Genomic DNA, 14702 nt, shown 5'->3' on the forward strand with positions numbered 1-14702 from the left:
GTCCATCTGAGACTGGGAGGTACAATTCTACATTACCAAGTATAAAAGCGTATGGTTGCTGTCTAAGCACAGGTCACTGTCCCATTCTCAGGGCTGCTCTCACAAATAGTTGACTTCTGCTCAAAGTCTTTGGCATGTCAGAGTTTATTCATAAGCAATGAAATATCAAAGCAATATTCTTCCGATCCCTCCGTCAATGTCTAGTGAGAAGGTTTCTAAATAAAGGTCTTCCCTTTCACAGTCCCTGGAACCTGAGCCAGTTCTGCAGCTGTTTCTGGTGAGCCCCATGTTCTCCTTGCCGTTTTCAACCCCACAGCAAAAAACAGGCCTTCAGAGATGGCATGCTGCAGATTTGTCTTTGGACCTCAGCGAGCCACAAGGATTTCCATTTGGACTTTTACTGATAGGTCCATCTAGATTTTCAGTGTGCTTCCATCTCCCTCTGTTGTCCTTGCACCTAGCGAGCCACAGGGGTTTCCATTCGGACTTCTGCTGGTGTGTCCATCCTGATGTTGTTTGTCCTCTGTAGGCCCACTACTGAGCCCGTACCAATTTTGGTAGACACATCCATACTGGTACCTAGGTCCATGCCGGTTCTTTTTCTACCAGCACCAATGGTGCCAATAGAAGATCTAGTCCTGATGCCAATCTCGGACCCGTAGTCGATGTCAGTCTGATCTCGACTGATGTCGTGTTGTGTGATCACAAAAGCGCAACTAGTTAAGATTTATCCTGACTCTGACCGAAAACCTCTGTGCAATGTCATTACCAGCAGAGGATCCATACATTCAATGGCTCTTACTCTCATCTAGTCCAACAGATGGTCTTATGTTCCTCAAACCAACAAATAATAACATGGAATGAGCTGATTACTCTTCCCTCACAATACTGATGATGTGCTATATCTGGACTTAACCAAACACCAGTCGGTTAGATACATTCCCTGAAACTGAGCTAGCTCGCCATGAGGGCTGCCCACTGAGGAAAGTGGCTTGTTTACAGTGGTGTTTTGAAGGGCAGCTGAGTCACAAGAACTACAATTACTCATCATTGAGACTAAATCATATGTACTGACTGAAATCTGCCAACCAGGGCCTACTTCACCTGAGCAAAGGTTAGAAGTCAATCTTATCAGTCAGTCAGAATTTGTAAAGCGCGGCTAATCATGCAACAGGGTATCCAGGTACTTGCAGGAACCGGAGAGAGCAGTGAACATGAGGGAAAAGCAAGGAGAAGGCACACAGAAAGTGGGAGGAAAAGCAGTGAAAACAAGGGTAAATAAAAAGAAGACACTCAAATGAGGGAACAGTCAAGGACAGCAGTGAGATAGAGGGAAAAGCAAGGAGAGGCACACACAAAACGGGGGAAAACAAGGACAAGGCACACAAAAAATGGGGGGAAAGCAAGGAGAAAGCAGTGAAAACAAGGGAAAAGCAAGGCGGCACTCAAAATTGGGGAGAAGACAGAAGCAAGAGCGATGCAACAGGACGGGAAGAGCTAGGCCTGGGACCTGCTCAATGGAGTCACGCTGCAGCCTTCCTTGAGTAGGGTCTGGGAGGAGGGAGGGGCACTGGATGGCAGTGGGTGGGGCTAGGCAGGAGGCTGTAAATAATGAGAGACATGCAGGTGCCGCAAAGAGGGAAAAAGCAAGGAGAAAGCAGTGAAAGCAAGGGGAAAGCAAGGAGAAGGCACACACAAAATGGGGAAAAAAAGCAAAGAGAAGGCAGTGAGAATGAGGGAAAGCAAGGACAGAACACAGAAACGGGGGAAGAAAAGCAAGGAGAAAGCAGTGAGAATGAGGGAAAGCAAGGACAGGGCACAAAAAAATGGCGGAAAAAGCAAGGAGAAAGCAGTGAAAACGAGGGAAAGTCAAGGAGAGGGCACACAGAATTTGGAGGAAATTCAAGGAGAAATCAGTGACAAAGGAAAAGCAAGAAGTAGGCAGTCAAAAAACAGGGGACAAGCAAGGAAAAGACAGGAGCAAGCGTGATCCAGCAGCATGGGAAGAGCTGGGCATGGGACCATAAAATGAAGCCATTACTGATGTCCTCGGGGCTCTGTGGGTAAGCCATGTTTATGTCCGCCGGTTAATCAAAAAGACTTGATGTCTGTTTAGCCAGTCTAACACTTAGAAGAAGCAATGTTGTTTACTTAATAGGCCATCCCAGAAGATCTCAGGCCCTCTTTAGTGCAAACTGTTCAACGTGGCTAGAATGCTGCAAGGTATGTGCTGTGGACAGGCCTGGGCATGTGTTACTGTATTCCCAGAGCCATTGTCACTAGCGTTATGCTTAGAATGCATGTCTGGATGAGGTCAACGTAAGTTTCTGTCTGCATGCTGGAGTTTCTCATGGAGGTGGCCATTGATGGCCTCAGGCTATCTGGATACAAGGCTGTTTCAGCACTGGAATGATTGAAAGGCAGCTTGAACCATGGTGCAATCCCTTGGCTTATCTAAGCCAGCAAAACAATTTGCCTACCAGTTTAGAAAATTCAGAGGTTATTCCAGGAGGCTAGATTATAGACGATACCAACTCTCCAAGTCTGTTGTTCACCAACTGACCCACTCCTTTCAAGGCCGTAGATGTGCCACCAGCAGGATGTGTGCAATTCAGCAGGGCCAGCATCCTCCAACTCATTTTGTCCTGCTAAAACTGCTTCCATGCTGCTTTAGTTTGACCTCAGAGACCCATGCTTGGCTGGTGGGTGGTAGGATACAATGCGTTCTGTCTGGCTGGAGATTCATGATGGCAGAAAAAATGGGTCTTACAAATTGTCCAAAAGGGTTATGCTCCACTTTTTATTTCTACACCTTTCTCCCATGCCAGAACACATTTCAGAAGAGCACTGCAGAATCCTTATGCAGGAGGGCAGTCTCTCCAAATGTTTTATTGAGCAGGTACCAGATTTGGAGAGAGGGTTGGGCTATTACTCGCACTATTTCTTTGTCTCGAAGAAGGACTAGAACCTTAAGACTATTCTAGTCTTTTGCCTTAGTATGCTCATGCTGGCCCACATTCTTATGGCTCTGGAACCAGGAGATTGGATAGTGTCTCTAGAGAAGCAGGGTGGTTGCATTTTCCGTTTTTCCGTACACCCGTTGTGTGTTTCCACAAGTATTACCTGCAGTTCAAGGTGGTCCAAGGCCACTTTCCATTTTCCATGTTCCCCTGCAGCCTTACCTCTGTCCCTCATGTGTTTACAGAAGTGATGTCAATGGTCACTGTCCATCTTCGGAGGTCAGGGGTACATTCATTCCATTACCTTGATGGCTGCTTCCTGAAGGCAGGTTTTGCTGAAGTCGTCCTGGTCAGCCTCCAGAAGACAGCCACACTCCTCATTGCCATTCACTACCAACAAGCTGAATTTGCACCTAAGCTCCACGTAAAGGATCCAATTTATTGGGGAAATTCTGATCACATTGGCATTCATGCCTTTCTTCCACTGCAGCAAGCCAGAGACATTTCAGATATGATCCAGATGTTTTGAGATCAGCCCTGGGCCTTGATGAAATGGCTTGGAGGCTTCTTAGTCTCCTGGTCTCATGCATCTTCCTCATCCTGAAAGCCAGGTTGCACATGTGGACGATGCAGCGGGACCTCATATTCCAACGATCCCAACATCAGGGCTACCCCTCTGACTCCATCCAGATCTTAAAGGAGAATGCACATCATCTAGAGTGGTGGCTGGTGAGAGCCAATTTGACATGTGCAAGCCACTTTCCCTTACCTACTCAGGGCGTATGGATGTTTTAGATGCATCTCTGTTGGTTTGGAGATGTCACCCCGAGAGATGACGATCAGAGGCATTTGGTCTCCAGCAGACTGCCAACTCTATATCATCCAGCTGAAGCTTCGGGCCCTGAATGCCTTTCTGCCGTCCATCAGGGGGAAGATTGTGCAGGTCCTCACAGCAACACAGCTGTCATGTGGCATTGCAACAAGCAAGTAGGATTGGGGAACGGGATCCTTTGGCAGAAGCTGGTATGCCTCTGGAGTTGGCTGGTGTAGCAGAATATCTTCCTAATAACCAGCCACCTAGCTGGAGTCCCTGAATGCCAGAGCTGGCGTGCTGAGCAGGCATTGTCTGGCGGGCCACAAGTGATGTTTCCATCCTGAGTTGGCACAGGGTGTCATCGATCAGTGGGGTACATCCTGGCTAGATCTATTCGCCACTGTCAAGAATGCACAGTGCCACCATTTCTGCATGTTCGGAAATTGTTTAGGTGCTCATTAGGCGATGCATTCTTTCTGGAATGCACCTTCCTGGCCTTGTGTTCTGAGAAACATCAAGCCAAACTGGACCCACGCCATTCGCATCGCCTAGACTGGGCCAGGAGAGTTTGATACCTAATGCTTCTGTGGCTGAGTATTTTGCCTCCTATGAGGCATCTACCTCAAGAGGACCTCCTATCTCATCAACAGGGCAGGTCTCCACAACGTACCCCTCCAAGAATGGCAATTGAGCTACAGCAACTAAGTGGATTTTACTTGTCAACTGTGGTAGGGAATGTCATCTTGCAGCCAAACACTTTTCTACGTCTATGCTTGGGGCTCAGTACAAGAATTTTGGATCTTGGTGTGATGCCCAAAACACAGACCCCTTACAAGCGAAGCTTTCTGATGTTCTTTTGTTATCCCAGCAAGGTCTTGGGGTGGGCACCGTGAAAGGTTATTTGTCAGCCTGTCTGCTTTCTTTTTTACCTGACCAACCGTTCTTTATATTTGATAGAGAAATCTAGCCACAGATTCCTTACTTTATAATATTCCCCAGGCGCAACCCTGCACAATGAAACTCTTTTCTCATAGCACGTCTGCACGTCAGAAGAGTGTGTTGAGTGTCTCCATATCAACATCTTCCACTGGAAAAGTCGTCAGCGAGTCCATATAACCCCTGCGTCTGTTCCTTCTTTTCCATGTTTGCAGCGTAGATCCGGTGGTAGTTAGTCGGGCCATTTGTGGCCTACTTTTGACGTTTTCGTCGCACTGGATAGTGTGCTTTTAATATGTCTTCAGAGCTTAAGCCCTGTGGATGACAAATATTGGCTACAGACCCCCACTCGGTTTGTATGTGGTTCCTGGGCAAGCACCATGATGCAGATGAGTATGACTCCTGTTGGCAGCTTTGGCTGAAGGCTCTGTGGGAGTGTTGGATGAAGCTTCTGGTGGCACGGATGTCGGAGTCGTTCTGGTCTTCCGTTCGAACAAGGTCTCCTTCTTGGACTAATGTCCATTTTTGGGGCTATTCAAGAAGTTGTTCTTGTGAATGCCATTCTCCATCGACGGTAAGTCTCAACGCAAGAGGTCGAAGTCACTGAAGTTGCCAACTTAATCGCATATTACCTCCCACCATTCCTCAGTCAATACTGTCCTATGGTCATGGGTAGTGTTTCTTACCCATGTTTTCTTTGTCTTTATGATGTCATTGATGTGGTCCTTTCCACAGTTTTGATGGGGTGTTCATGCATGGGTTCACATCCCATTAAGGGAGCAAGTGTCTTAATATTCATTTTGTTAGTTCGCCTCTAACACCAATTGGTCATATTGACATGATTTTCTGTTTTTTCCATGTTTTGAATGTTTGTAACTCCTTATACGTGTTTCCTCCCACAAGTTTTATGTTGTGAAAATCTTAGGGTTCACCTACATTCTTATGAATGCCCGGTCTTTTTGAATTCTTCTAGACCAGCTTTGTTCTAAGAACATATTTTTAATGGTAGGCGCTCATGGGTGAAGCTATCTTCATGCGTTTAACATTTTCATGACTTTTTATTACTGTGGTTCTTTACACAGTTCTTGTACTAACAAGGTTGACTTTCCTCATAGATATTCTTATGAATGCATGGTCTAATTCTCTTGTACTAGACCAGTTTTCGTCTGGTTAGAGACTTCCAGTGTTGTTGGGTCACTTCTGAAAATCGTTTGACATACTAACATGGATGAGCTTATTTGTTTTAAGGGTTTATTAACCTGTGGTTCCTTTCACTGGTTTTGATGTTGTATTATTACTTGCCTTAATTATTATGATTATCTGTTTTTTTTTGTCTTGTTATAGACTGGTTTTATGATACTTAGAGACTTTTTTTTTTTTTTAAGGAGGTCTCAGTTAGCATTCCTTTCTCCTGGCTACTATGGCTTTGGTGTCTGATTCTAAAGTAAGGAATCTGCGGCTAGATGTCTCTGTCCAATGAACAAGTTACTTACCTTTGGTAACGCGTTATCTGGTAGAGACAGGATCTAGCCCCAGATTCCTTAATGACCCTCCCATCCCCCCCTCTCTCTGAACTGAGTCCTCTTTGGTCGCAGAAGATTTCGGTATGAAATCAACACCTTGAATTAAGAATTCAATGATTATTCAACACAGGGGTTTCTTTGGTGCTCGCACACTGTTTCAGTAAGCATTTTCTGTATGCTGCTTCACGTTTTGAGTGTGGAAAAAAGTCACAGAAGGAACTGACATCAGTGAGAGGGTAAAATGGACTTCGATGACGTCGATACGGAGTTGTGCGCCACCCTCTTCCGACGCACAGATGTGCTATGGGAAAAAAGTTTTGCCTAGGGAAGATTCTACAGTAAGGAATCTGTGGCTAGATCCTGTCTCTACCATATAATGCGTTACCAAAGGTAAGTAACTTGCACATCACTATTTGTGATGCATTTACTAATACATTTGACGCACGTTTCCCCACTCCAAGCCGTTTGTGGTGGGTCAGTGATAGCTTAATCCAGTATTGACATTTCTGACATTTCTTATGTATAAGCCCATAGAGCTGATGCATAGTTGTTACTTAAGGGTCCTGACTCTGCAAACCATATTCCTTGTTGCCATCACATCAGCACGACGTGTGTGTCAGTACAGCGCCCTGCTCCACTTTTTCCCAGACAATTTGGTGTTGAGAACAAAAGCAGCATTGCTTCTGAAAGCTGTGACAGTCTTTCATGTTGGCAAATTGATGACACTGTCAATGTTCTTTACTTTGCCTCATGTCCTTAAAGAGGAAGAGAGACTCTGTTCCCTTGACCCCCCCCCTAAAGAGCACTAAGCTTTTAACATTGACTAATCAAAGGAACGGACGTTCAGCTCTTTGTGGGATTTTCAAGTACCACAAAAGGCAAGGTAGTGCAAAGTAGTGCAAAAGAGAACTGCTTCCAGGTTGGTAATCCACTGCTTCAAAATGTGCTGTACACTGGGCAAGAAGCAACCCCCCCCCTAACAGAAGCAACCCCTCTAACGTTCTGCAGGCCCAGTCTGTCAGGGCAGTGATCACTGCAACAGTGTTGGCAAGGGGGTGCCAGTTCTAGATGCCTGCCAGGCTGTAACTTGGGAATTGATGCATTCCTTTAGAAACTACCTTGATTACTCAGATCTGGCAGGAGGATCACTTCACCTACACTTTCTGAAGGACATTTTGTACTGAGTCCAACCCATCCTTTCACCTCTAGGAGCTACTGCTGTGCTGTATATCCTTAAACTGAGGGATATGCTGTTAGAAGTATCAACCAGAAAAACAAGTTACTTACACTCAGTAATGTTCTTGCTGGTGGATACTCTATCTAACCACAGATTCCTTTATGTATAGTGGCCTCTTCGATGGTTTCAAGTTAGAGATGGGCAAGCTGTCACCCACACTTAGTGTGTGTTCCATGTCTGAGGTCATGGAAGGAGAAAGATACAAGAAACTGAATCTGTGCACAGGGCTGGTGCTTATATTCAGATTTGCTACTTCACTTCCAGGGTGGAATGGAGTCTTCGCGGAGTCATACAGCACCACTGTAGAAAGCTGGCTCTTTGTATGCTATACCAAAATGAGGTATACAGTGCAAATAGTCCAGAGGTTCCCGTGCTCTTTTAGGAGGTAGTGTGGTCGAGCAGCCTTAAGCTTATCAGAGAAGAGTGTGAGACATTTGCAGGTACTCACACAGTCAATTAATGCAACACACGACTCAATAAGGAGATCCTCGCCAATTTCCAAAAATAACAAGTATCTTTGTATATGTTTTGGCACCAGAATCAGTACGATCAGGTAAGTACGTTTTGCAAGAAACATTTTTACAGTTTAGAAAAGGTGATACAATGCAATTCTTGAAAGCTGCAATGTTATCCTATAAAGGAAAAAACAAATACGGCAAACAGGTATGGTACAGCGACTTACGGGGGGGGGCAATGTCCTGGACTTAAGGTGAGTACTGGGAAGGGATTAGGGCGACACTGACCCGTCATACCAGGCAGCACTGGGGCAGACGGTTGCAGAGGTGTAGTACGGACTCAGGTCCCCAATGTTAGTCTGGGGATCGGCCCAGTTGAAAAGAGGTTGCAGGTGAGGACTGAAAGTCCAGTTAGGGCGAGCCACCAAGTGGGCTCAGGTCTTGCAATGCTCATGGATGTAGGGACACCAGAGGTTATCTTCTCGGTCTGGGTTGTCCGGGTACGGAGTGTTCTTAGACTATCGAGTGCCGTCACAGGTGGCGGTCACGGTGGAAGAGGGCCCAGAAAAACAGGCTGCAGGCATGGGCTGGGAGACCAGTCTAGATGAACCCACAAGTGGGCTCAAGTCTCACAAACTTGGGGGGCGCAGAGACACCAGTGGTCCTCTTCTCCTTCATCTGAGGCGTTTGGGTCCAGTGGTGCAATGGACTGTTGGGTTGCCGTCACCGGAGGTATTTGCAGTTGAGGGGGACTTGCACAAGGAGGCTGTGGGTATTGGCGTGAAGGTCGCAATGGGAAATCCCACAATTAACTTTATCTCTGGAGAGGGTGGGGACCACGCTCGCACTGTTGGCCCACTTCATCTTGGGCTAGGGGGCACAGGTGCAGTGGTGCTGTCTGGTGTCAGGTTTTGGCGCTCTGGAGACCTTTTCAATGTTTCTTGGGGCCTACAAAGGTGCAGTGAAGCAACTCCGCTGCTCCACAAGAGTTTTGTGCTGGGGTGAAGGCTGACATGCTTCCCTGGCTTTTGGAAGTTTCAGCAGCTGGAGGACGAGGCATCTTTCTCCCAGATTTCAAAGTCAGCAGGCAGGCTGGCAGGGTTGGCGCTGAGTCAGTCACTGGTCTTCAGTTCTTGCCTTTTGCATCTCTGAAGTGTCCTTCTTCAGGTTTGCAGGATCTGTTTTTCTGGAGCCAGAGGCTCCCCTAAAACCTGAATTATGCGGTGTTTCAGGGAGTGTAGAGTAGTAGCCAATGGGCTACTTACCCCTGGGTTCAGTACACCCCTCTATATGTTCACTGTCTGTGGGAAGTGGGCATAACCCTGTCCCAAAGTTCCTAGTTCTGCCATCACCAAGAGGGCAGACTTTCAAAAATTGTGTCCACATCAGGCAGCTCACTTTGGGTGTTGGTCTGACCTGAGAGGTGGGCACGCCTCCCTGACTACTAATTTTCCCGCCTGTCCAGGTGCCAAATTGGCCCTGGGGCAGGAGGGTCGGCACCCTGCCCTTTGAGGGAAGCCAGATCTACATAGCACAGGCTGTGGGCTTCTTTGAAGCCCCCTGCCTTGGAATGCAGTTTTGCAGGTCATCCTGTTCGGAGGGGTGTATTAACACCCCTGCCAGAGCAGGCTTTGTTTCTGTCAGCCTGAGAGCAAAGGCTCTCACCCCTGAGGGTCAGAAACATCTGGTAGTGGCAGACTAGTTAGAACTAGTCAGCCAGCACACGAGTAGTGGTAGGGTTTTCAGGGGCACCTCTAAGGTTCCCTCTGGGGTGCATATATTAATAAATCCATCATTGGCATCAGTGAGGGTTTATTAATATGAGAGTTTTGATACCAAAAATCCCTATTTTCAGTGAAGCAATCATATAGCTTGGGAACTCGTACTGACCTGTGTCCAGCACATGTACTTAATTAAAATGGCTTCACTTTTCACTCACTATGTCTGAGAATTGACAAAGACATAGCAGAGGCATATCTTCTCTTGCTGATATGTCATCACTAGTAATATAATGCACTCTGCCTTAAGGCTGTAAGGCCTGCTGTAGGGGTGACCTACATATATTGCATGCAGTGTTAGGAGATATGGCACACAGGCTGTTTTTTCACTTTTAGATGCATCAAGACATGCAGCCTGCAATGGCAGTCTGCATGTGCGAGGGGAGGGGTCCCTACGAGTTGCACAATACATGGTGCAGCCCTTCGGGCCCTCTTTGGTACCCATGCCCCAGGTATCTGGGGTACCATTTACTAGGGACTTACAGGGCTGCCAAAGGTATGGCTAATTGAGGAACAATTGCAAAGTTTTGGGGAAAGAGATATGGCACTGGGGACCTGGTTATCAGGGACCCAGTGCACTATCAGTCAAAATGGTATCGATACCAGGCAAAAAGTGGGGATGACCATGTCAAAAAGGTACACTTTCCTACAACCACCAATCGATATCCAAAAGCATTGCTGAAGAATTCTTCTGATCCAGTCCGACGCCTTGGGTAGGCTAAAGGTAAGAAATCTGCTGTTTAGATAAGAGTATTCACCAGAAAGTGTATTACCGAAGGAAAGTAACTTGTTCTTTTGGTAGATCTTTTATCACAAAATTTTGTATATAGCCACTCTTTACTACATGAATTTGCCATGAAGACATTGGATTTCTGCAGCACAAGTAAAGGCGTGTTAGTGACCCTTATGAAGACATTGTAGTTACACTGATTGTATGAAAGAGGTATGTCATAAGTACAGTCAATTTGGTGAGAAAGAGATTCTGTTTCTCCAGAATGGAAAACTAGATTCAGCTCTCTGATTAATCTGTGATGAGATGTGAGGGCAAGATGTTTGGTTTGGTTAAAACTCCTTGTGCTAATAATAATAAGACCAATACATTTGACCCCTTAGCGAAGTCACTTTTTGTTTTTGTTTTGCAAAAGTAAATGCTTTAGCTCTCCCCAAGATCCTTGCCCAGTGAAGTCTTTTATTTCATGCTTTAAACCATTTCCTGAATTGTTCCCTTATACAAATCTGACTGCTGCTGCCTTAAAGGTAGCGGTGGTCAAGCCTTTCCTGAAGAAGACCATCCTAGACTCCCAATTTCCACAGTTTTTCTGATGCATTTGTGTGTGTAGGTGATGAAGAATTCAGCAGCACTGCGCTGAAAGGTATAACTTTTCTACCTTCTTGCTTTTATGCCTGGACGAAGTTCCAGGAGAGTTGTACTATTCTCCGTTCATGGTGGGGTAGTTGCCATGTGGGGGTGACAATTTGTCCCCTGGCTTTATTGGCGTTCGCTGCTGCTCTTAGAAATTTATTTTTCTTCAGGGAACTGCTCTAAAGTGTGTAGTTTGATTTATAGAAAGTTGGTCTCATTGTATTACAACCACATATTTTGAATCATCAATCAGATCAGTCAAATGGGACGTCTCGAGGGATCTACTAGTTCCTTTCTGCTTTTTAACTGCTCCCTTAGACAAATAGTGAACATTTTTACACTCAGAAGGAATTCATATTTTTTCAAACCTGCTGACAGCACTGAGCTGGTCCTTAGTCTATAGGACTACCAGGCTGCTCGTGGCACTAGGATAAAGTTGGCTTTTATAGGGATCAGATGATGGATATCCTTCAATGTACAAAACAAAATCCTTCCAATTCGTAGATTACTCTTACTACATCAGGTTCCACTTGTTGGAACCCTGCTTTCATGCCCTGGCTCCATGGGCAAATGCCCCAAGTCTTCTGACGTTGTGAGTAATTTGGGAATTCTCAATGATGTAAAATTCTGTTACTGAGGCTAAAAATGACAATATTTTCCTGGCTTACTGTCTTTCTACTGGGTCTCATTGTGAAAACACATTCACACAGGCGCAGGCGAGGAGTAATATCATTGGTAAAATAAGAATAATATCAGGATCATCACTTTCTGATTTGTGGGATCAGAAGCAGGAAAATAAATGATCAGACTACAGAGATATGCCACTCAAACATATTATCATAATGCTCGGGTTTGTAATTCTCTACATGCAGTTTGACATTTAAGCTCTTAGCCATGTTTGTAAAGCTAATTTTAAGTATTGTACACAGGTTACAGTGCTTTCTTCTAAATTCCATGGAACATGTGTGTATGCTATAATCCTAAAAAGCATGTTTGCTGGTTAATTGTGAAAGTTTTCATCTAGTGCGGGGATATCTGCCGTCTAGCTCTGAGATGAAAGGGAACCTGATGGACACAAGTGTTGAGCACGAGGTGGTGCGAGAGCTCAGTCAGAAGAAGCAAAACCTGCTGTTGGAACTGCGAAACTACGAGGAGAACTCTAAGGTAATGGTCACCAGATGTTGCTTTTATATGGGGTTTGGAAAAAAGAGTAGTAAATCAAAGTTGGGATAACTTTATCAACCCAGGATCATCTAATAAAATACCTTTAATAAGTCCAAATAGTTTATGATGGAGAAATGCTTTTCATGATTTTAAAAACTAAACATTTTAAAAAATGCATAGGTTTGCTAAAGCAGGCTGACATTTCTATGAGGTTATATGTACAGGCCCGTTAAAAAAAATTGTTATAAGTGATCACTAGACATAGACTCTCTAGACACGACTACTGTTTTTGATGTGGAAAGAGCTAAAGCCTTGGGCATTTCTCATTTATACATTGTAATTATTTTGAATGAGAAAAATAGTAGTCCATAGGAAGTCAATTGATCATTGCCCTGTGTCTAGCTCTAAGAAGGAAGTGGTAGATTGGAATGAAAGATTAACATTGGCCCATGCCAAGATTATACAAACATTGGCAAAGCCAATAGGTCTCGCCTATGCAAGAGCTATTGGCTTTGCCAATGTGTTATGACCATGTTGTTCACCAGTGTGGCTGCTGTATAGCATGGCTAGAAGTTAGCGGCATAGAGAAGAGTGGCATGGAGTGTCGTGGAGTGGAATGTTGTAGAGTGGAGTGGCAGAGGGTGTCCTGTATTGGAGTCATATAGTGTGGAGTCACATAGAGTGGCGTACACTGGAGTGCATAGAGTAGAGTGGACTGGTTTAGAGTGCATTTGAAGTGGCATTGAGTACGGTGGTATTGAATTCAGCGGTGTACAATGCTGTGTCATAGAATACAGTGGCGTAGACTAGAGTGATACAGAGTGCAATGGCACATAGTAAAGTGGTGTAGACTGCAGTGGCCTAGAGTAGATTAGAGTGATGTACAGTGGATTGGCGTAGAGTGCAGAGGTGAGTGTTACAGAGTAAAGTGCATTGGCATAGAGTGTATTGGCAGAGAGTACAGTGGCGCAGTGGCGTAGAGTGGAGTAGTGCAGAGTAGACTGCAGTGATGTGGAGTGGTGCAGAGTAGAGTGAAGTGGCGTAGAGTGGAGTACTGATGGGGCGGAAGCACACTGCCATTACATACAAAATTTTTTCAATTGAAATTACCATTACATTGGTCACTGGAGTGGCATAGAGTAGAGTGGACTGGTGTAGAGTGCATTGGCGTAGAGTGGTGCAGAGTATAGTGGCATAGAGCACAGTGGCATTGAATTCAGGGGCGTACCACGCAGCATCGTAGAGTGGAGTGGTGTAGAGTGGGCTGGTGCGGAGTGGAGTGGCACTGAATGGAGTGGAGCAGAGTGCAATGGCCTAGAGTGGTGCAGAGTGGAGTGACATAGAGTTGAGTGATGCCGGGTGGTGCAGAGTAGAGTGCCATAGAGTGGAATAGCGCAGAGTAGAGTGGCCTAGAGTTCAGTGGCAGAGAGTGCAGTGTTGCATATTAGAGTGGCATAGAGTGCAGTGGCATAGAGTACAGTGAGTGCAGTTGTGTAGAGTGCATTGACATAGACTGCGGTGACATAGAGTAGAGTGGTACAGGGTAGAGTAGAGATATACTTTTAATTGAAATGACCATTATATTTGTACATACATACAGGTTTACTAATAAAACTATACAGTGCACAGACAAAAATATGTGGAAATTGCATCACCTAGTTTAATGATTTGGTTTGATCATATTTCAAGTATTTATTTCCAACACACTTTCAGATAACAAAAAATGTGCTTCATTTGTGCGTTTATAATTCTGAGATAACCAGAAATACTTACACAGTTCAGTCAAACGTTACCGTGTTCTATAAAAAATCCCTTTCCTACCCCTAGTATCAAGCAAGACTGTCACATAAATTCTCTCACTTTGAAGTCAAAGAAAGAAAAGTAAACTAGCGCCCTTTGAAGACGGCGGATAACATTTGACCTCAGTCTTTCAATACACAGCAAATGTGGCGATATATTCTGTTATCAGAAAGTGAGTTTGTGAAAGGATACAGAAAACACTGTTTAGGCAACGGTGGGACGGACTGAACCTGGAGAGTCTAAAACAAATAAAGCCAGCAAATGGAAAGCCAGACAGTGTGAGTTACAAACCACAAAGCCAGTGGTAATCAACGAGTGGAATGCATTCCAGTGTATTGAACCCAGGGGTAAGTAGCCCATTGGCTACTACCCTTTCTGAAAGTCCCCAAGCTGTCTTTAGCATACCAGACAGCTGCAACCTAAAAAGAAATAAGAACCACTGAAGGGAACAATTGACCTTTTGTTCTTAAAACAGGGTCTGCATGTTTCATGCCTTCATCAAGATCTTGTGTAACTGTCCTAATCTACCTTAGGAATTTGTTCATGTGTGTGTAGTCACTGTATTGTATTCTCACAATTTTAGTGGCCAGGTGCAAAATGTGAAAAGCACGAACATTTAAATATAAATAGTCTCACATTGGATATTAGGAATCTGTCCGACCCCATTGCTAA

The 14702-nt window shown here is 45.0% G+C and overlaps 1 protein-coding gene across 6 annotated transcripts in view; it reads left to right on the plus strand.

Moving 5' to 3' along the window:
• The window catches only part of BBS2 (Bardet-Biedl syndrome 2), a 305860-nt gene that overhangs the window by 208402 nt on the left and 82756 nt on the right, over nt 1-14702 (plus strand). For all 6 annotated transcript variants that reach the window (XM_069215826.1, XM_069215824.1, XM_069215829.1 and 3 more), the window contains one exon: nt 12091-12230. In XM_069215826.1, coding sequence (XP_069071927.1) covers nt 12091-12230 — 140 coding nt within the window. The remainder of the gene's footprint in view (nt 1-12090; nt 12231-14702) is intronic.

The sequence above is a fragment of the Pleurodeles waltl genome, chromosome 12 (assembly GCF_031143425.1).
Source record: "Pleurodeles waltl isolate 20211129_DDA chromosome 12, aPleWal1.hap1.20221129, whole genome shotgun sequence".
NCBI classification, from domain to species: domain Eukaryota; kingdom Metazoa; phylum Chordata; class Amphibia; order Caudata; family Salamandridae; genus Pleurodeles; species Pleurodeles waltl.